Genomic DNA, 22,344 nt, shown 5'->3' with positions numbered 1-22,344 from the left:
TTTGGATTAATAAATTTGAATTTGAGGAAAAATTTTAAATAAAAGAGTTAGGATGATTCCTTATGAATAAAATTTGAACCCCTTCATTTTTAGTAAAAATATAGTTCCAAATTAGAGTTGAATTAAATTATTTAAAATTTAAAATTATCCGAATAAATTTTGTCAGAAATTTGAAATTCATAATTTCAAGTCCATCAATTTAAATATAATTTGGTGTGAATATAGATCCACCGTTATCCATCTTCACAGACTAATTCATGTAGGGGAGTGTATTTTCATTCTTATAATAAGGGTACTTTAGTTAGACTAGATTCGTTTTTTACCATCAGTAATAAGCCAATCGGGGTAAATATATATTTTCATTCAATATTTTTGCTAATATCAATAAAATATGTGAATTTTGACTAATATAAAAATTATTTAATAGCTAAAAATAAACATAAGGAGTACTAGATGTAATTTTCAAATTATAAGATCTTACATATATTTAGATTAAAATCTTTAAAGAAAGCAATGTAATTATGCCAAATACTAAAAAAAATTAAATTTATTATTCAATTGATTGAGTTGGCGTCACTTTCTCTTCCCAAAAAGAAGTGGTAGCCCAATTCATTTCTCATATGAGTTGGACTGGTCCAGCGCGACATTTGTGCTACACTGGGATGAGCATCAGATAAAATCAAATAAATTTGAAGTAAATATAAAATCTTCTGACAAAAAACCAAACTTAACTAATCGATTGAGTTTGATAATCTACAAAACTTAATCAATTGGAATAACTCAAGTTAATTATATTTAATTAATTTTAAAAATATAAAATACAAATAAATTTATGGAACTGTAAAATAAAAAAGAGATGCATGGACAGTTTGAGGTGTCGGATATGTAGACAGGATTCTTGGACACTCCACGACTTCCTTGTCCCTACGTTACAAAATCAAATATTCTCTTCTGTAATGCATTCACATGGATACCATATAATATAAAATCGTCATACGAAAAAATTTCAAAAATTTAAAACGTGGTAACATACTAATACAATTATATATAATTTATATTTTTAAAATTATATATATATTCTCACTTTCTTCTAAAATTAAAGGATGGAATATGAAAAGTTTTCAAGTAAAATATAAAATAAGCATGTTTTATATAAATAATCAGTTTATTTTTTAAAAAAATAAGCAAAAAGTTTTTTTAATAATTAAAATTAGTTAAATTATCGTGACCATTTCTTGAATTTTTAGTAATTTTATCCAACTTTTAGTACATAAGAAGTGAATTAATTATTCTTCTTTTTTATTCAGCCCAAAACATTTTTTAGGAAAAAAAAACTCAAGATTTTTTAAAATTATAAAAAGAATCTTAAATGTGTCAAAATGTGTATTGGGGTGTCCAGCACGGTATCTTTTATTATTATTGTTACTATTATTATTTTATATTTTTGGATATGCGAGTGCCATGTCCAACATTGCACCAGGTAAATTTTTTAAAATATTCGTGCATTATAAGTTTTCTTGTGATGTTAATTAATCACTCAATTTAGTTAAAAAAAATTAAAGTTTATTATAATAAACAATTTAAGTAATTTCCAAAAAATTTAAAGAAAAAAAAAACAAAAAAGTGAAGAGACTTTGAATTCTGGTTTTTCACCAAATATGTAAACACACAGTGTCGATATGTTTGTGGTAATGATGTGCAGGCGATGTTATGTTGGTTCACGGCACTACAAGTACAGCTGGTGGAAGCTGTTGTTATCTTGGAACCTTTGCTTATTACTTGTTTGTGGTAATGATGTGCAGAGAAGATGAAGAAGGCGTTGCTTCTAAAGACAAAAGGGTTTGTATGGTTGTTTGGAACACTTAGGTTTTGTTCATTCTCCACCTGTAGTTGGTGTTTGAATTTTGGTTTTGAGACTACACATGTAAGTAATTAATCCAGCAGGGCTGCTGCTTTGAGTTTTTAGACATGATGAATGAGAGGCTGCATTTTTGTTGTCTGATATTTTTCACTGTAGTGAAAGTGGAACCTTGAATATTGTAATCATCTTTAGTACATATCTCACCTTTTTCTCCTCAATCTGCTTCAACATCCCCTCTCCTACATATTTCCATATTCCACCCTCGAAATTCCATTCTTTCTTTTTGTAAAAAGAAAATAGGAAAACAGGAGTGACAGTCCACCGGGAGATAGGATCATGCATAACATTGCGATAATCTTCATCCTAAAAGGCTTTATGTTATGAGTTGATCAAGAAACAAATGTCATGATCTAGCATAAAGTGATCAATATTGTAACCGATGAACAGTGATCAATATTATGTTAACTTTACTAACGTCCGGACCAGAATCCGAATCTACATCATTGAAGCTCAAAATAATATCTGAGCTAGAGGCTTTAACTTTAAGACATATATATGATCGATGCTTACAAGTTACAGGTACGCATGACATTTTTGGGCACGCCCAGAGGCACTATTGCAAGTTTTAAGACAATTCATCCATACACTTTTCTGTTTCATAACGGATCTTTCCACCCCTATCCTGGGGAACATTGTCCATGTTGAACAATGTGGATAAATTAACATGCTCCAAATTTAATAAATTATTATTATCAACCTGGACATTATGAGGGTGGCGTGGTACTATTTTATAATAGAAAATTTGAATTATGAAAATCCTATCATAAAATCAGAAATCTTGATATTTATGGCCCAACACATATTAGCTAAAATGGGCTGAACTTTTCAATTTTTCTAGCTAGTTTATCTGCCAACCTAGATGTATTTATGGTACGAGCATGGGTCAATTACGTGTGAATGAACATATATATATTATTATAATGATTGAACCTCAATGATAGTTTTTAAAGTTAAATCATGCTAAGATGCTATATCAAGAAATGAATGATTGTCACGATTTACGTAAAAACAAAAAAAAGAAAGAAAATGTCAAAGAATAGTCATTGATTATGAGAAATTTAATATTAATTGATCATAGATATATAATCTAGCAACAAATGAAAAAATCAAGGAATAAAATCAAGATTCCAATTATTTGATCTGTCATATACATAATTATCATGCTAGTTCATCAGAGAAAATCAATGGTTGGGATGTTTGATGATCCTCTGCAGTATAACAGTTCTTGCCCTGCGTATATCCCTGCTGCAGTTATCAGCCTGAACCCCTAACTCCTCAATGTTCTTCATGAACACATCCAGTTTCTTCTTGATTTCCTCCACACCCACTCTCACTGCCTCATCACCGTTGATTATCGCGAATTCTGCATTTTTCAACAGAGATTCGATCTCAATCTCCAACCTGTCGATCAAGACTCGAATGCTGTCCAAATCTTTGATGGTAACATAAGTCCCCACATTCATACAGTTGATGATCTCCTTCTGTCCCTTCACAGCATTCTCATAGTTCTTGAGAAGTGAGTCTATCCACTTCCCCATTGATCCCAACGGGATCGAGGTGGCGGCTGCCAGGGCTGCTGCAACGGGCGGTGCAGCCATGGCCGCAGCCACCACCGAGCAAATCAGCACAGCAGCAAATGTGGCAGCGAATATGATGCTAGAAACCTTCCTCCAGGCATGAATGTACCTTAACTTCTTGTCCAATTTGTTCTTCTTCAACTGCAGCTTCTCCAACATTAACATTTGTTGCATGTAAACAGATTGAAAAATCTGAAAGAAATCCTCGGTGAAGGGATCCCCTGCATCCTTAAAACTCTTCAATTCCTCCAATGTCTTAGAATACTTTTCATTACCATCTTCCTCTTCAAATTGCTGCAGCGCGACGTGTATGAGCAGTTGGCTATCTCGGGCGCGTTTCAAGCACTTCTCCAATGCAGCACAGAAATCCAACGTCTTGAGGCTGTTCTCAAAGTAATCCTCAACAAGATCAAACAGTTCTTGATTCTTCCAAATGTCTTTCTTGCAATCCAAGATAACCTTAACGACTTCTTGATTCATTTCTAGAAGGCATTCTGTGACTTCCTTGAGGGAATCGAAGGACAAGGCCTTAACCTCAACCCCCGCAGCGAGGGAGTTGATAACGTTGTTGGTCCGGGCTTGGAGGGTCGTGTCGAACGACTGCAAATCCACGTCGAGTCTGCAGGCAGCCTCGTAATAGTTCAGCTCAGTCGTGTAATGAAGGTTGTTGATTGAAGCAGCAGCTGATGTCTCACCAGGCTTCTTGCTCATGTGGCTTCCCATCTTCTCTCAATAATTTTGATCCTGCCCACAAAATCAAAAACAGACAAAGGTAAATCAAACCAACTTCAGACTTCTGATCGTGAAACGTTAATCAAACAAAAACAAGAAAAATCCAAATTCTTGATTCAATCCACTAAAATCCCAACCCGAACTACACGAATTCAATAAACTTATGAAGACAAAAGGCCAAAAAGTACATAGAGCAGTTCCATATATATAAACATAGAGAATCAAACAGAACCCATCAACAGCTTGCTTGTAAACATACCCGACAGGAACAAGAACATTCAATTATTACACAAAGAACGAGTCCCACATATATACTTCACTCAGTTCTTCAGCAAGAGAAAAGCAAAAGCAACAAGCCCTTGAAATGGATCAGGAAACAGATATATATATCTATATATATATATGTCGAATGATGTAATGGAAAGAGATGGAGAAAGAAAAGTGATGTTGTGTCTGTGTATACATATATATATATATAGAGAGAGAGAGAGAGAGATGAGGAAAGAAGAAGGTTGAAGAGAATCAAAACCGTTAAAGGATCGAAGAGTTCAAGAACTTGTGGTGGTGGGTTGAGAGAGAGAGAGAGGGGTATGGATTGAGAAGAAATAGCTTGCACGCATGAGTTGATTCAAGACACAACTGCAGATGGAAAACGCGGGAAGCAATGTCCTCCCTCTCTCTACTGTGCATTGCATACATGTACCACTTTTTATCTACAAGAGTTGTTACGATTATCTACAACTACTCTTTACTTCTTTCGCAGTCGGTATATTTTCACAGTTAATAGCGCGTAAAAACACACTTTTGTCGGGGTTTAACAGAGTCAAGAGTTTCCAAAACTTCAGTTCCAAGAAACTAATTTTAGTGGTAAACCATTCAAAAATAAATGGGTAAAAAGGGGAGGACAAAAAATACAAGCAACATATTACAAATAAGTAAATTATCTCATATAAAAATAATAATAATTTATTCTTTGTATTCTTTAAAATGCAGCTATTAACTCCTATTTTTTTTTTAAAACGAAACAATTTATTGCTATATTTTTTTTCATAAATGAGTAATTCATTCATTTATAATATCACAGTAAATAAATTACATTAAATCCAAAAAAGAAGGGCGTGATGCTAACCTGCACTTGGCGTTCACTCTCGCCCTATATATATATATATATATATATATATTCATCAACTTAATGTTAACAAATTATAATCAATAATTTTAACATGTCACACTATATTTAATGTAAATATAATTATTATAATATATTAAAACCATCCGAAATTTTAGATCTGACTCAAAATATATACAAAAATTTCTCACATTATGTTCAATTTCAAGAGATTTAAAAACCCCGAACGTCAATTTCACGACTAGGATGAAACACATTAGTACCACTTACATACCCGATCAACGCGTCTCATTTCCGTTCCTTTCTAATCTAACAACTGGATATAGAAATATGAAAATACTTGAATGATGAAATTCTAATTTTTCAACTTTTTAGTTGTCAAATTTCATAAAATTATTAGGTAAATTTCCGCACCCAATAAAAAAAATTATAAAAAATAACAGTGAAAATACCAAAATTTTTGAAAAATATAAAGAATGGATTGAATGGTTGAGATGGATGAGAATTGTAGATATAGCATGAAAAATAATAGAAAGAATGAAGCTGAAACAGACCTTAGAACACTTAGTACGTAGTTGATGTGGGCAGACAGCAGCAAAGATGATGTACATAGATTTGCTGAATATGAATCACTGAAAATGGCATATTTATACTGTTTTTTTAAGCCATGAGAAATGAGTCCAAATTGGGATAAGAATTGTAATCATTAGATTATAATGATGATGATGTTAAAGAAGACAACATAAGTCAAACTTCTTCTTTCATGTCCAAAATCCTAATTTATCCACCTTACTTTACCATTTTTCAACACTTTTTAATAACAACACCATAAAGTCTAAAAAAAAAAAAAGTAATTTGGTTAAATATATGGTCTAAAAATACAATTTTAATGAGTATTAAACGCAATAAGTATTATATATTTATTGAAAAAATTGAAATTTAAAGCTTTCTTTTTTTTTAAAAAAAAAAAAAAAAGACGAGGCAAGCAGTCAAAAGAAATTATATGTTGATAGTTGGGGTGAATTCAATATTGTTGGATAGTTGCACGTGTTATATATTGATTTTATATGTTACGTGTGGGGTAAGCTATTTTACTTTTTTTGGTGTAATCTCATTGCGCCTATCCATATACGTAAATTGATCAACATACACGCGTTAATGTGGCCAAGTTCTTATCCGGAGTAATAATTGGCGACTTTCCTATGTAACCAACGTGCGATAATGTTGGTTTTTTCTCATCAATTTATGATTTTTTTTTTTTGCGAAAGCCGCCTGTGCTAGGCGGGGGTTTAGCGGACCCCAACCTATTTATTACCTCAGAAAAAATTATGGAGTGTACAATTCAAAAACAATAAATGTGGGAGTACTTACTCCCTTTATAGTCAAAGAAATTCTAATTTATGTGCAAAGTCTATACAAGTCTAGAAAAACAAATAGAATTTAATATATAGAGATGCTCATTCCTTTTATACGGTGGTCTGACTTGCTATGTAATGCCCCAATCTCTCCCCCAACGCCCGACCAAAAATCAATCTCAAAGCATCACGAAAGCTTACTGGCGAAGGTGGGGAGTACCCAGTTTATCCAGTCTGATAATGCCTCGGAGTACTCCCGTAATGTCCTCCTGGTACATAACCCGAGTCAATTGCTTCTTTCGTAAGATAATCAGCCGCTCCATTAGCCTCCCAAAAAACATGTCGTACGTCCGATCCTAATTCCTATTGAAGCTGCACAATGCGCATGATCAAATGATGCACCTCCCACATCCCGGATACTCGTGACTTTAAGAGCTGGAGAACAACGGTAGCATCCACCTCAACAATCATGGGTGTTAAACTGTGTGCTCGAACTAGCTCTAAACCACGCCAAACTCCTCAATTTATGATTTATGATTGCTTTTTCATTAATTTTACGGTAAGATACATTTAGTTGTCTAAACTATTTGTCATGTAATAATTATCCTCTAAATTAACAAATGTAATACTTATACTCTAAAATTAAATTTTTAGATTATATTGCACTTATAATATATATATGTATATATTTAGTTCAAAAAATTTCTTTGTTTTTAGTAATTTTGCATTTTAAGTTTAATTATGAAATTAATTGAAAAAAATATCTTTTATTTATAATAAAGTAAAATATAATTAGTGAGTTTTTAAATAATTTAAATTTTAAATATTTTACAAACTCAAAGTTAACTAATAAATGAGTACAATAAATGCACAAAAAATTTCGTAAATTTTTTTTATTAATTTGGTGATAAAATTAAGTTATTAACTATTTATTCTTTTAGATAAAAATGAATAATTACATATCGTCTTTTTTAACATTTTTTTTTTAAAAAATATTTCTAAAAGTATTGAACTTTTGGTTAAGCATATATATATATATATATATATGTCTTTGTCATTTTATTTTTAGAAACATATATGTGTTGTTGATTATATTATATTTATTGTGTATCTACTATATATATTAATTATACTTTATTTTTAATATAAATTCTTTACTTATTAAAATAATTATTTAAAAAATAATTTGGTGATGATTTAATATGTAAAATATTAAAATATATTAAAAATAATATAATTGTTCAAGGAATGAGAGGCATTTTTATCCAATCAAGGGGATACGTGTTATATTTGTTAATTTAAGAAAATAAATGTTACATAACGAATAATTCAGGAGGACAAAATATATTTTACCCTTAAATTTATTCAGTATTAATTAGGTTGTGATTTTCTTTTTGTTCTTTTTTTTTTTTGGGGGGGGGGGGGATTTTAATTTTACTGTGGCGTCCCTTTTTCCTTTTCATGGGGGTAAAATTACATTTCTGGAAAAAGAGTAATAAAAGTGTAACTGCAGTGGCATTATCGTTATTTTTGTTGTAAAGAAGGCTGTTAGTTTATGAGGGACTAAAGTAAAACCATAAAATGCGGAACAAAAATAGAAGGGGATTGGAAATCACAGCGTGCATAGCCCCCACTCCGTTTCAGCTGTTTCTTTACCGGCCTCCAAATGACACGTCACACGGTTTTTTACGTGTCGACTCCTTACTCGTTTGCGCTTAAGATATGTCTAAAAAATGATTCCACGCTACGTCACTGGATTCTTGTTGTCACGTGCTTCGCGACGCCCTCAATTGTGTTCTTGGCAAGCCTCGCAAACCAGAAATAGGTTCAAATTTTGTGGAATTGAATCAAACTCCATTTGTCATTGTTTTATTCGTCTTTTAAATTTTTATCAAGTTTGAAAATTTATATTTAAATTTTTATTTTATTAATAGCCAAATGGAGTTATTATTTTAATCGAATTTGTTGCATATGGGGATCTACCAATATCATAATATTCGAAAGACTTCAATAAAATTTTACGATTATTGGAGGGTTAACCTGTAAAACAAATGTTAGCATTCCAATACTTAAACCAGTAACGTCCTTACTAAAAAAATAAACGAAAAATTTGAAACAATGTAAGAATATGGTTGAAAGTAATATTGAAGTGATAAAAATCATGTGGAATGCAAAAAGTATGTTGAAAATAGCTAAAAAAATCGAGATAAAATGAGAGTACGAGTGCAGTAGCTTGTGTTACCAAAATGACTGCATAATACTTCATTTATAGGCCTTCATAGAGCAAGATCTAGAAGGTAGTTGGGGTGAATTCTATACTGTTGGATAACTGCACGTGTTAGCTACATTACAAAAAAAAAAATTAGGATTTGGACTGATATTAGATGAATATATGATCTTTTGACCGAGTCTTGCCCAATCTATCTTAGTATCTCGGGATTTAGTTACTTGCTGATTACAGAGTTAATTCCAGCCGGGTCTCTTGGAGATAATCGGAGAGTTTTACTATGATGTGTTGTATGACGTGTACTTCCTGACGTAAGCTAACTCAACTTGTTGGATTGAACTCATTTCTTGGATTTGTCAAGTTAGTAGGTCTAATGCAACTTATTGTAACCTTGCTCATAGACTGGAAGACCTTTTTGGCCTGTTGGACTATTTTAGTGGGGGCTCACTATCTTATATTTGGGTCTTGAGGAAAAATATTGAAAAAGTATAAGAATTAAATATAAATCGAACACGAATAATTTAATTTTATTGCTTTTTTTATTATTTTCTTATTAATTAAAGTGAGCTCGAGCAATGTTTAAATGTTTAATGAACGAAAATTTAGGTCTAAATTTAATTTTATTACATTTAATGATCAAAACAAGCTTCAAAATTATTCTTTTAGCGTTAAAAGCTAGAGGAAGGATGGCCAGCCTAGTAACCCTACTTAAATTTAATCAATAAGAGTTCCTAACGATGCAGAATGAATTTACTACAGAGGAAGGATGACCAACTTAGTAATTTAAGCTAAATTTGATCACAAGAGCCCATAATGATGTAGAAGTTCGGATTTGAGATAAAATTATTATTCAAAAGGTGAGTTTATCATAACAGTCTGTCATTTAAATTTGAATCTGTTTGGACGAAGATATGATCATTTGAATGAATCATGTCCAGTCAATCCGAATTCCACAAAATTTATTTTATGTATTATTGATAGATCAGTCGTCGTGGATTCAAGGGAAGTTTGTCGAAAATTTTTGTGTAAAATACTTACCAAAATGGTAAGAACATGTACAACGTCACCATCAGAATCATGACAGTAGTGCTTTAAAAAGGTTCACATGTTTGATAATGAGGAGTAATTAAGAACTCATATCAATGTCACAACAATAATCAACACTAACCAAATTTTAGTTTACAGTACCAAACCATTAATGTGTTGATTAAATACATAGGATTAGGTGATACATAGCAAGCCCGTGACGTATACAGCCAAGTCTGCCAACCTTTCTTTGTCATCACCACTCAGTAGTCAGCACTCACGGGGGATCAATTCCCACATCCATCTATCATACCAATTCCACGGTCCGTATTTACCTATCCAATCATTCATATTCAAATATTAAAATAATTATACTGTTTTCTCTTGAGGATTGATGTCTAGTATCCTTCACGTTTATCCGTCAAATGTATAGATTTATTCATTAATTAAAATTAACAGATTTAGTGGATTTTGATCTTTAGATGGATCTATTTGTTGAATGGAAAAAAATATCATTAGTACTATATGTAATTTTTGAACTATTAAAAATTTATGTATAATTATACCAAATCTCAATAGAAAGCGGTGTAATTATTTTTAATAATCATTTTCAGATTAGATTTAGTCCAACCTCTAATCAACTAGAGTTTGACCAATTGACAGCACTGTCTACCCCTCATATGCGAGACGAGACGTCTTTCTATTTAAATCCCAACCCCGTTGGGAGAAAAGGGAAAGAACACTAAATTTTAACTGAATTTCTCGATGGAGGTCTCACGCATTGCTACTAGGGCACTGATTGTGGCACTGGTGGTGATTGTATCAGCAGCCGTGTCTGCTACGGCGAAGGCGAACGACGAGGGCGGCAGCCTCTGCGGCATGAGCCAAGACGAGTTGTTGGAGTGCAAGCCGGCGGTGGCTACGGGCAGCGCGGCACCGCCTCCGCCTTCGGGGGCCTGCTGCGCGGCGCTGGGACACGCGAACCTGACGTGCTTTTGCAGTTTCAAGAACAACAAGTACTTGCCTATGTTTGGAATCAATTCAACTCGGGCCATGGAGCTGCCTTCCAAATGTGACCCCAATCAAACCGCGCACTGCTGAAAATTATGTATGGATTGCATATAGGCGGAAATATTTTACCCAAATTAGGTTTAATCCAATCAAATCGGTCACAGATTATAATGACCGAATTAAATCAATTATATGTATTTGTCGTATAATTGGTTCAAATCCGACCAAACCTAATTTAGGTTAGAACTTTCCGTATAGTTGGTTTCATTTGAACATCGAATTTGTTTGTTTTATTTTAAGTTAAGGTGTTCTTGACTTGTTTGTATTTTTTCAGTTCGATTTTTCTACTGCAAATTATTTGTATTGTATTTCTTCTGGTATTTTATATATATTAGTCGTTATGGTACGTTGCTTTTGTTTTCATATAATACTATTTTTATATATTTTAAAATTTATCATAAATATATAAACGAACATATTGCATTTCATAAAAGAGAAAAAAAAATAAATAAATAAATAAAAACTAACTTAGGAGTATTATTGAAATAATAAAATAAGTTAGTGTCACGATATTACAAATCACCATTTATTAGTAAAAAAAGTTTTTTTTTTTCATTATCAATATAAATATTAGCAGTTGGGGCACACTCGATACAATATCGGTGTGAAGTAGGGGCCTGATGGGGAGAATCCCCATTTACCAAAAATACCCTTAATGAAAGGTATTTCCGTCATTCACCAGCTCAGGATCCGCGCCCTATTATAAGCGGGTCGGAAAGACCGGACCTAATAGCTGAAGACCCGACTTAATAAGAGCGGTCCGATCGGAAATGTCATTACCTTAATGGTGACACGTGGACCAAACCACCGTATACACCTGGATCTATAAATACCTTAACGCATCATTTATTGAGGTATCTGCTATTTAATATTTTGGACCTACAACATTCAACTTGCATATTTTTACCTCGATCAACTCTAATTTTAGCGTCAGAGGGTCATAGTTGGGGACACACTCGATGAGCTTCACGTTCGTGTTTTAATTCTCATGACCCAATCACTCGATCTTGGGAGCGTACGTGGCCGAATACAATCTACCAGTCATAGTCGCGTATTTCGAACACGATCATTGCCAAAAATCATGAGTAGAAGATAATGGAGATACAATAAAAAGTGGGATATGTTAGGAACTTCATATTTGGCTAATCAAATTATTATTGGTAAATTATTAAAAGTGTAAGAATATTTTAAAATTTTCATATTAGGCACGTCAAATATGTTGCTCCAGGGTAATTGGACTTAATATAATAGTATTGATATATATATAGATAAATTATGTATGGAATACAATAAAAAGATATATGATTTTTTTACACATGGTGTATATATATATATATATAATATAAAATGAGATGCAATATCAAAGGGTTTAATGCAATTTATCCTCTATGATATTATAAATGAGCAAATTACTCTTTACGAAAAAAGAAAAGTAGCAATTATCTCCCTGTGTTTTTTAAAATGAAGTAACTTATCTCCCTTGACAAACCGATAAATTATTGTATTTTAAATATATAAAGGATAAAGTATTGTATTTTAAAAAATATAAATATTTATAATATTACAATGGGTAACTTGTATTTTTCCCCAATACCAAATTATGATACGAAAAATCTGAACCAGTACTTTGTATTAACTCCTAACCATGCATGTACCTATTAGTTGGATTCTAATGAACCTTTTCTTTATAACGCTGGTGATATTTATGTAATTTCCATTTAATGCGCATATCTATCAATTGAAAATTTTTAATCTAAATCAGGTTTAGTTCAATTAAATCAATCATAGAGTAAATGTGATACATTTACTATGTGATTGGTCACTTTCAAACTATATACAAAATTATCAATCACGTGACAAGTATATTACACTTGTCATATAATTTATTCAGATTTGGTCAGATAAGGTCAGGACTAGAATTTCTCCTATTTATTTTTTTTTATAAAAAAATAGTTTTTAAACAAAATTTATATCAAAATAACATGAGAAACTAATTCAAATTTAAATACAACAATTAAAAAACCCAATTAATTGTAATAAATAACAACATATTAAAATCGTTTGTGATATAATTAATTCTAATATTTCATAATTATAGAAAAATTACATATAGATTACGTTGTGTCTTTGGCAAATTAGGTCCTATTAGGTTACGGATTAGGTATAAGCAATGGGACTTCTAACACGTTAAGTGGTCAATTTCCACTATATGTTTATATTGTTATAAAATAAAATTATTATAGTAATTTCTGAATACTCAAATTTATTCTTAATTTATTTATTTTTTTAAAAAAATTGGCCATAATAATAATTTGAATATTTTTAATAAATTCATAATTGCAAATATTTTTTTTTTCACATTTCTTTTTCTCTTTATCTTATATCAAGATTCTTTTTGTACGTTCCAAAGAATTACTTGCGGTGACAACCATGAATTACTAGTAGAAAATTTCATCAGATCCACGACACACCCAATTTAAAAAAAAAAAAAAAAAAGCCCATTCACGACTTAAAATATTTTTATTATATATTTTAAATAAGTTATATTTATATAATTTATTTTTTTAAATAATATTTATATAATTAACCCGTCACAACGAGTTTAATTTGAATTATTTTTTTATTTACCAAAATAAAAAAGAAGGAACTCAACACTCAAATAATAGATCTATTTTGGACCATTTGATGCGGATTGGATCCTCTATTTTAAGTTCGATTATAATTTTTTATTTTATTTATTATATATACATTATATGTATGAAAGTTTTTATTTTCTAAAAACAAAAATAAGCAATGCAATCTTTACACACATGACATATTTATATCAGATGAAAGAGTAAATTACAGTGGACTCTACTGAAGTTTGTTATAATTTAAAAAATATTTTCTGATCAAATTATATATTTTGGATGAAAATTTAGAATTATCAATTTTACTCTTGTTGTATATTAAAAAATAAAAAATTATAAAAAAAAAATGAACTAGGTGAATGGAATAATCTGTCAAATTGTAAAAAGATTGCCACTTGCTCTATAAAAAAAGTATTTTTTAAAAAATTATAATTCGTAGTTAACAAAAGCAAAAGCATTTTAGTGAGTTCATTTTAAGAAATTGACGAAAACATAACAGGGACTAATGAATTGGACTAATTATTAGACGACTTTTAAAATTTGAAGGATATTGATAATTTTTCAAATAACCATAATATATTTATTATATACCAGAATTCAAGAGAGTTTATTCTAATTAATTCTCAATAAGCTATGGAACGATGGGCCTGTAATCCAAGAGCAAATTGGGCTGGCCCAGATATATGGGCCCTAAAAATATTCTTATTCAATCCCACTTAGGACAATTCCTGCACAAACTTCTAATCAGCCAAAAAAAGGATAAATTATCAATAATAATTAGGTAAATACTATATTTGATCCCCTAAATTTTCATTTAAAATTACTTCAGTCCCTCAAGTTCATTTCTTAAATTTTAGTTTGCTCCCTCTGATTATTTTTTAGTGAAAATACTGCCGGATTTTGAGTTTTTTTAGGGTAAAATGATCTGTAAGTTTAACTTTATCTCTTTAGTGCCTTAAGTTTGTAAAATTATTAAATTAGTTATTTTTACACAAAAAATATTTATTTTTTATACTAATATGATGTGATTATCTTATGTGAATAATGAGAAATTTGAACTCTTGTGAATATAATAATAATATACTGCTTAACTTAAAATAAAGAGTCTCTTTTTTAGTAGTTAAAGAAAATCAAAATTATGAATAATTTTTATAAAACTTATCTAGTATGAAATGTGATTAAAAAAAAAAAAACCTAACTCAAATTTTTTTAATTTCAAGAGTTAAAAATAAGTTTAAAAAAGTTAAATTTTTTAACAATATTTATTAAATGTTTGGGGTTTCGTTATGTTTTTTAACTAAATTCTTTGCTGGATTTTATATATATAATTCATTTTAAAAAGTTTTTTAAATTTTAAATATATAATCCCATCTTATAGAAATTAATTTATAAAAATCTTTCAACATGAATTTTATATATATTTTGAAATCCACCAAATAATCTAATCAAAGGTAAATTCCATCAATTTTTTTTTCTTCAAAATTGTAGCTATTAACATTGAATAATATTGCTAAGATTTAATTTTATTATGCATATCTTTAACTCCTAAGATTAAAGAACCAATATAGATTTTTTTAGTTATATTTTTAAATTAGATAAATTTTATAAATTTATTTATAATTTTGATATTTTTGTCACCTCTGAAAATGAAAACAAAAGGTTATTTTTATTTTAAATTAAGTAATATGTTAACATTATGTTCACAAGAGTTCAAAATTTTTATTTTTCATACAAGATAATTACATCATATAATATAAAAAGATAGTTTTTTTTTTTTTTAAAAAAAACTAATTTGATAATTTTATAAATTTTAAGGGACTAAAGTGATAAAATCAAATTTAAATTTATCATTTTACCCTCTAAAAGTCAAACTCCGATTTACATTTTCGTCGAAAAATTATGAGAGGGACAAAATTGAGACAAAAATTAAAATTTATTAATACCAAAGTTAAAAAGTAAATTTAAAAAATTAAAGTGATTTTAACCAAAAATTTAAGGCACTAAATATAATATTTACTCGTAATAATAAACAAAAAAACAAAAATTCCGACGATTAGGGTTTCTGTGGAAGCAGCTCCTGTTATAAATACCATACAACTGATATTACAGTAGAAAGGGAATCATATCGCCCTCCGCCTCCCTCCGCCGCCCTCCGCAGTGGCTGTTCTTCTTTTCGTGACTCCTCTTGGTTCTCTGTCTTTTTTTTTTCTCTTTAATTTGGGGTTCCAGCCATTCGTAACTCCGTGGATGAATACTCTGTTTGGTAGCGGAGTAGTTGCCTTCATAATCCCAGATAAGCTGATTATTTTGGTTCTTATCTGATTCATGGGAGGCACAGAACGATATGTGGAAGTTTCGCTGATAACGCCGTTTTTTTTCTCTCATTGCGAGACGGTGTTTACTAGTAGCTTTGCCATACATTCTTCTCCCTTTACTAAGACTGTGTTTGGTTCTGTGATTTTTGTCACGAAATCACTTAAAGAAATTGCTTTCTCTACCGAATATTACAGTATTTTGTATCTTTTGTTTTTCTTGTCAAGAAATATTATTGATTTTGATTTGGGGGTTTCTTTGTTTTTGTTGCCCTTTCTTCCCGGTTTATTCGCCCAAATTATACGGTTTTTTTTACTAAAAATAAATCAAGAAGAGTTATTTTAGTCTACAATTTACATTTTTAAATTGGTTAATCTAAAATTTCATTCAACATTTGCAGTTTATTGGTAAGTTAAGTGTTCTTTATAATATTTTTTTGTTGAAAAAACTAATTTTTATTTCTAACTTATATTTTTAAATAAGATAATTTAGAATTTTGATCGATTGTTACAACTTATTGGTAAAATTGTATGTATGAAGGCAATATTTTGATTCGTTTTTATAAGTTGAGCTTATTATACATTGCCAAGTAAGGCTATGAATGGAGTGACGAATGAATAGAGTGAAAATGACTGAGCATTTTTTATTAATTACCATTTTCTTGCATCAAACTTGACAAATTCTCAAGTAAAGACACTAGCCCACAACCCAGCAATAATTTGTTTTTAACTCAAGATAGGTTTGTTCAAACAGATCAATTACAAAATAAGTGTAATATATTTATTATATATTTAGTTATTTTTTTAAAATTATACATTAATTACACAACAAGCCTCTTTGATTTAGGTTGGGACGAATTCAATTTAAATTAGATTTTTTCCAAACACCATAAAGTCATGTCTTTAATGGCAAAAAACAAACTACCTTGAGAAACTCTGGACAAAGTCGTGTCCCGAACACAAGTTTAACTTAAGAAAAATCAACCTAAATCAAAACAAGTCACATGCGAATATGACGATGACTTAAAAGGCAAATACAACGTAAGATAAAAAAAACCAACCTAATGTTTCTGTCACAAATAAATTGTAATTGTATCAAGTCATGAGATGCACACTGGAGAGGAGACAGACAGAAATGGGATCATGGCCACTCCTAAGTCTTGGCTGCTACTTTGTTCCGAGCAAACGAAGATGTCCCAGCAAATCTTTTCACCACCAAAGCCATGTATTTGCCTTGGTGCTCTGCAAGTGCAAGTTCAGTTTCGGTTGGTTCCCTCGTCCCATCTCCTGAGAATACTCCTGATCCATAAGGGGAACCGCCTCTGATCGAATCAATCCCAAACATTCCCGCCCCAAATGTGTATCCGATTGGAACGTAGAGCATCCCGTGGTGGGCTAGTTGGGTAATTGCCGTCCATCTGCAACAGGTATATCCTTGAGATGAATACTTATGACAAGATTCCCACACTACATGACAATGGTTCAATGAGATACCAAGATATCAACATTATCAACCATCTAATTTGTCCAAAATGAAGATTTCATAACTACAGTTAGGTAGTCGTTTTCAGAAACTATATGCATCTGAAGGTTACAATCAAAGTCTGGGAGATTATAACTCAAATTGATTTTGATCGAACCTGAACTAATTATAGAGCAATTGTACTATACACTTGTAATGTGATTGGTGTATAGTTCAGCAAAAGTGATCAATCACGTCAAGTGTATCACACTTGCTACTTGCTTGGTTTGGATAAGAATTCTCCCAAGAAATAGGTATGTTGACAAATATACAAGTCAAACTTAAAGCAAATTGATGCAAAGGCAATAAGCAAGGAGAAATGCAGCAACCATGACCATTCAATCAAATAGCACACCATCAGCATTACCAAACCATCCACAACGTCTACACAACTAGACTTACGCAGTGGTTTCCTGGCCGCCCCCTTGCGTGCCGGTGCTGACAAAGAACCCTGCGGGAACACCAGCAAGCTTCTGCTCCCTCCACAAACCACCCGTCGAGTCGAAAAACGCCTTCATCTGCGCGGCCATGCTCCCAAATCTCGTCGGAAATCCAAACAAGAACCCATCAGCCTCCACCATCTCCTCCGCCGATATAACCGGAATCCCATCATCCTTAGGCGGAACCTTCATCTGCTCCAATACCTCAGGGGTCAAAATCTCAGGAACCCTGTACAAAACCCCCTCAACACCCTCAACCCCATCAACCCCTTTCTTGATTCTTCTTGCTAGGGTTTCTACATGTCTGTACATTGAATAAAACACAATAAATATCCTCAACTTCCTCTGGGAATCCCCACCTCGAACAGGGATTGCAGCATTAACACTTCTTTCTGGGCTGCGACCCTCCGTTGAGATTGATCTCTCAGACAGAGGAATGGGCGCATCACGATCAGATACACCCAGAGATGCCTTGCTTTTACTCGGCATACATCCCCCTCCTTTACCCATATAAATTCACCCAAAATCAAGAAATCTCTTTTCCGGGGAAGTCAACTGCACCAAGATTCAAAAAACTAGTAAAATATTTTACAAAAAAGATTGAAGCAAACCTCTGAAGAGCCCAAGATTTGAACTTTCCTCAGCAATTTGGATTTTCCACTGACTTGAATGAGATTCCAATCACAAGAGCAGAGCGGGGGGAAGTTTGAAAATTGACAAGTGATTGCTGGACAGTGGGCTGATTGTGGTAAGATGAAATTTATGGTTTATAACAGAGGAGAGGTTGAGTTGAAGACAATTCTGATCTCTGAGCTGTACGAAGTAGGAGCTGCTGGTGTTTCTGAAACTACTGAAAATGGAAGAATTTTTTGTGCTTTGGAGCTTTGCTGGCAATTGTAGTCAAATCAAAGTGCCTCTGATGTTTCTTGGACTTTTTGCTTTGTGAGAAATAGTTGTCTACTGAGTACTGAGTATTCCCCACCAACACACATCAAATAATAGAAATTCAGATACTACAGCCTCGTCCTTTCTTGTTCCAGAAATTTTAATTCTAATCCATTTTTATTCAATTTTAATTAATTATATAATAATTGTCATATAATTAATAATATAAATATTCCACATTTAATCTGTAATTAATTTGATTTGCTCCCACCTTATTTACATAAGAATTCTTGTTGTTCTTCTTCTTTTTCCTGTTCCCCCCAATTTTCCATTTTAGAAAGCGTGAATCATGAGAACAAGAGCCATTGATACTATTGTTTAATGTTCAAATTATTATATTTATACTTAATGCTATATTTTTGAGCTTTTTAAAACAATTATTATATATAAAAATATAGATAATTTGGGATACTTAATTTAATATTGATTGAAATTAATATTTGGTGAAAGAAATATTTTGCAGTGATTATATTCTTTTAATTTGTAATAATTATAATTAATTTGATTTGATTTCATTTTTAATTAAAAAAGAAGAGGAATGCAGAGTAGATAGTTTTAATTAATAAATTTGTAGTGGTGACACATTGTATTTGTATCATATAATAAATAATATTTTATATTTTAAAATTTATTATAAAATTATATATATATATAAATCAATATCATAGTTAAAAAAAAACTAATATAGGGGTATTGTTGATATAACAAAAAACTGATGTTATAGTCTCATAGATTATTGTTTGTGAGTGAAAAATACCTTTCTTTTTTATATTAGGTCTTTTTTGGTTGGGATGAAAAATAGAAGTAAAAATGGACGTGTAAGACAAATTTGGTATTTGGGCAAAGAGAATAGTTGGAGTGAAAGTAAAACTAAATATATATGAAACACCTTTGAACTCTAATTTCGTTTCCGTCTAAAATTGGGCAGAAAAGTGAAAGTATATGGTCAAAGAGACAAAAAAAAAAATACATATTTTTATTTACTTTATTACTCATATATATAATTTTTTCTCTAATTACTTTTTCCTTTCCGTTGATAATACCGATACATTATTCTTTAGACAAAATAATCAAATCGCTGAAAAAACTACTACGTTGTCGATTATTGGTAGTAATTTTATTTTATTTAAGTTGAATAGTTTAGGTTAAATGGACAGCTCTCATTTTAATGAATATTTTTATTACTAAAAAATGTTTTTGTTCTTGTTTGGCTACTAGTTTTACTAATAAGATTTTCAATTTTTATACACTAAAATTATTTTAGTATAATATATTTTTTTATTTTTTAATATAAAATAAAAATAAAGGATTAATTAACAAAATTATAAAAAAATTAATATTTTCTTTTCTAATCATTTTTTTTTTTAACTTTCTTTTTGCTCTCACTTAAATCAAATGAATCATCAGTCCGAACAAAAGGCGGTTGGGCCTTGAGAGAGATAGTGTGGGCTTAAGCTTTGGTTACACATTGGGGTTATGTTGTTTTGAAAATTGTGTTTTGTTAGTTTATACCTGTGATCCATATTGTTCAACCCCATTTCTTCAGGGCTCTTGCTATCCCCTTTAGCATAAACCAAAATCCATCTTAACTTGATCATGATTGTTTCCTTTTTCTTTTTGGTTACGACAACGGTCAATTATAACAAACTCTTCTAAAATTTGTCATAATTATAAATAACTTTTTATTTTTTTAAAAAATTATAAAGACCCATTTAAAATTGTGAATATCTAACACATCTATGACAACCCATGTAAGAGAGTATTTATTAAGATATTTGTAATTTTAGAAGAAGTGTTTATAAAATTTTAAAAAATAAAAAAAAACTCACAACTACGCTAGATTTAGAAGAATTTGTTGTAATTTTTCCTTAAAAAAACGAGGAACAAGAGGTGTCAATTCAGAACGTGGTCAGGAAAAATTGCGCAGGGACCTCTGCTCTTGTAATAGACCCATCGAAGTATTAGGGCCATAAAATCCCTTTTTTTTCTCTCTCTCTCTTTTTTTTTTTTTTTTTTTTTCGAGTAGATTACAATAACCTCTCTCAAATTTACTATAATTATAAATATTCATTTTAATTAACAATTGTTTAATAAATGTCCTCCTATAATAAGCTGTCACGAGGAAATATTTGATATGCGATTATTAATTCTAAAAAATATGTATAGTTACGACACCTTAAAGAATATATTATAATTTTTATTTATTTTTGGTGTTGTGAAGAGATGGTCCAAATGAAGACCCCAAAATTGTGGGCACGTTGCTTCAATTATTGAAGGTAGATGTGAGTGTTGTAAGTCACACCTGGAATCCACAATATAAAAGACAACAATGTGGTTCTGTCGGCAACTGAATTCCGGGTCGAGGTAGGAAAACCGGGTCCATGTCACCCAATGTACAAATAGACCACAGACCATGTACGTACTCCACAAACCATTTCAGCTTCTATTAATTGAATTAATGTATTTTTTAATTTATCGGGCTATTGATTTAATCACTATGCAATTATCACTTTTTTTAAAAAAAAAATAGTATTTGAGCCGAAATCTATTAGGTAAGGGACAACTGGTGAACCTAACATGCCTAAGTGTTGAGATGACAATAATGACATGCATATTAAAACATTGATGCCTGTAACAAAAAATCAAACAAACACATGTAATTTTGTATGAATGTGTAAATCGAAAAATCATTTAATATATTCCATTATTAAGAATTAATTAAATAAATAGCAATTAAAACCCGTAATTAATTAGAGCCGTGGTTGAATAACATTAGTATTAAGGGACAAATTTTAATTGTTTAAAATAAAATTGAAAATGAGTATAATATAGAGATGGATCATGAAATTTTTGTTTCTCATGATTGGAACTACATAAAAGGTTACTTTCCGTGCACAAACATACGCAAAGAAATCTTGGGAATTCAACCGCAGCCGTTGCCGTTAAATATAAAAATTAAATACCATTTGTATTTATTTATATATATATCGGTCGTTGCGGCATGCGGTCTTTGTGATCATATAAAGAAAAATTATAGCGTGATATGAACGAGAAAAAAGACATCGGTAAAAATAAATTGACGTGGTATAAGAGAGTGAGAAAGAATGAATGGAACGTGGAGTGAGGTGGGAGATGACAAATAAATTCTGATTTATGAATTTATTAAAAATATAGAAGTTTTTGAAAAAAAGAAATATGGAGTAATTGGTTGAAAGGGAAAAAAAATTATATTATGAGCCCTCGACGTGTTACAAATATTTGATATTGATCATTAGTATATTAAGTTTTCATAATTATCAAGGATGCAAGTAACGAGACTAAGGTCTCATAATAATTAAGAATATTGTCGGTTCGAATCTCATGAATATATATATATATATATATATATATATATTAGTTTCTTGATTCTCGTTTCTTTTCTCTGTTTCAGAATTATGATGCATTCGATCAATTATTT

At 30.8% G+C, this 22,344-nt stretch overlaps 3 protein-coding genes and 1 non-coding gene across 5 annotated transcripts; 2 read left to right on the top strand and 2 right to left on the bottom strand.

Moving 5' to 3' along the window:
* Positions 1–2,948: 2,948 nt before the first annotated feature.
* LOC105172871 (UPF0496 protein At4g34320) lies at positions 2,949–5,970 on the bottom strand. 2 transcript variants are annotated; one of them, XM_011094468.3, is made up of 2 exons: positions 5,914–5,970; positions 2,949–4,242 (listed from the first exon to the last, which is right to left on the bottom strand). In XM_011094468.3, the coding sequence occupies exon 2, from the start codon at positions 4,219–4,221 to the stop codon at positions 3,103–3,105; it is 1,119 nt and encodes a 372-aa protein (XP_011092770.1). In that variant the 5' UTR covers positions 4,222–4,242; positions 5,914–5,970; the 3' UTR covers positions 2,949–3,102. The 2 variants fall into 2 exon arrangements, with proteins under 2 accessions (XP_011092770.1, XP_011092769.1); XM_011094467.3 differs by lacking the exon at positions 5,914–5,970 and adding an exon at positions 4,490–4,961.
* A 4,713-nt stretch (positions 5,971–10,683) lies between these two features.
* LOC105172977 (putative lipid-transfer protein DIR1) lies at positions 10,684–11,384 on the top strand. Its single transcript, XM_011094603.2, has one exon. It carries the CDS (start codon positions 10,733–10,735, stop codon positions 11,066–11,068), a length of 336 nt encoding a protein of 111 aa, XP_011092905.1. The 5' UTR covers positions 10,684–10,732; the 3' UTR covers positions 11,069–11,384.
* A 4,570-nt stretch (positions 11,385–15,954) lies between these two features.
* On the top strand, positions 15,955–16,091 carry LOC148785169 (small nucleolar RNA snoR83). The gene has a single exon (XR_016068031.1). It is a non-coding gene; the product is annotated as a small nucleolar RNA snoR83 (small nucleolar RNA).
* An 838-nt stretch (positions 16,092–16,929) lies between these two features.
* On the bottom strand, positions 16,930–18,907 carry LOC105172872 (putative NAD(P)H dehydrogenase (quinone) FQR1-like 1). The gene is made up of 2 exons (XM_011094471.3): positions 17,905–18,907; positions 16,930–17,398 (listed from the first exon to the last, which is right to left on the bottom strand). The coding sequence occupies exons 1-2, from the start codon at positions 18,450–18,452 to the stop codon at positions 17,134–17,136; spliced, it is 813 nt and encodes a 270-aa protein (XP_011092773.1). The 5' UTR covers positions 18,453–18,907; the 3' UTR covers positions 16,930–17,133.
* Positions 18,908–22,344: the final 3,437 nt, after the last annotated feature.

Source organism: Sesamum indicum, linkage group LG10 (genome assembly GCF_026168435.1).
Source record: "Sesamum indicum cultivar Baizhima isolate 11 linkage group LG10, ASM2616843v1, whole genome shotgun sequence".
Taxonomy (NCBI): Eukaryota; Viridiplantae; Streptophyta; class Magnoliopsida; order Lamiales; family Pedaliaceae; genus Sesamum; species Sesamum indicum.
The sequence above is the reverse complement of the archived record's forward strand: the minus strand, read 5'-3'. Positions and strand labels throughout refer to the sequence as shown.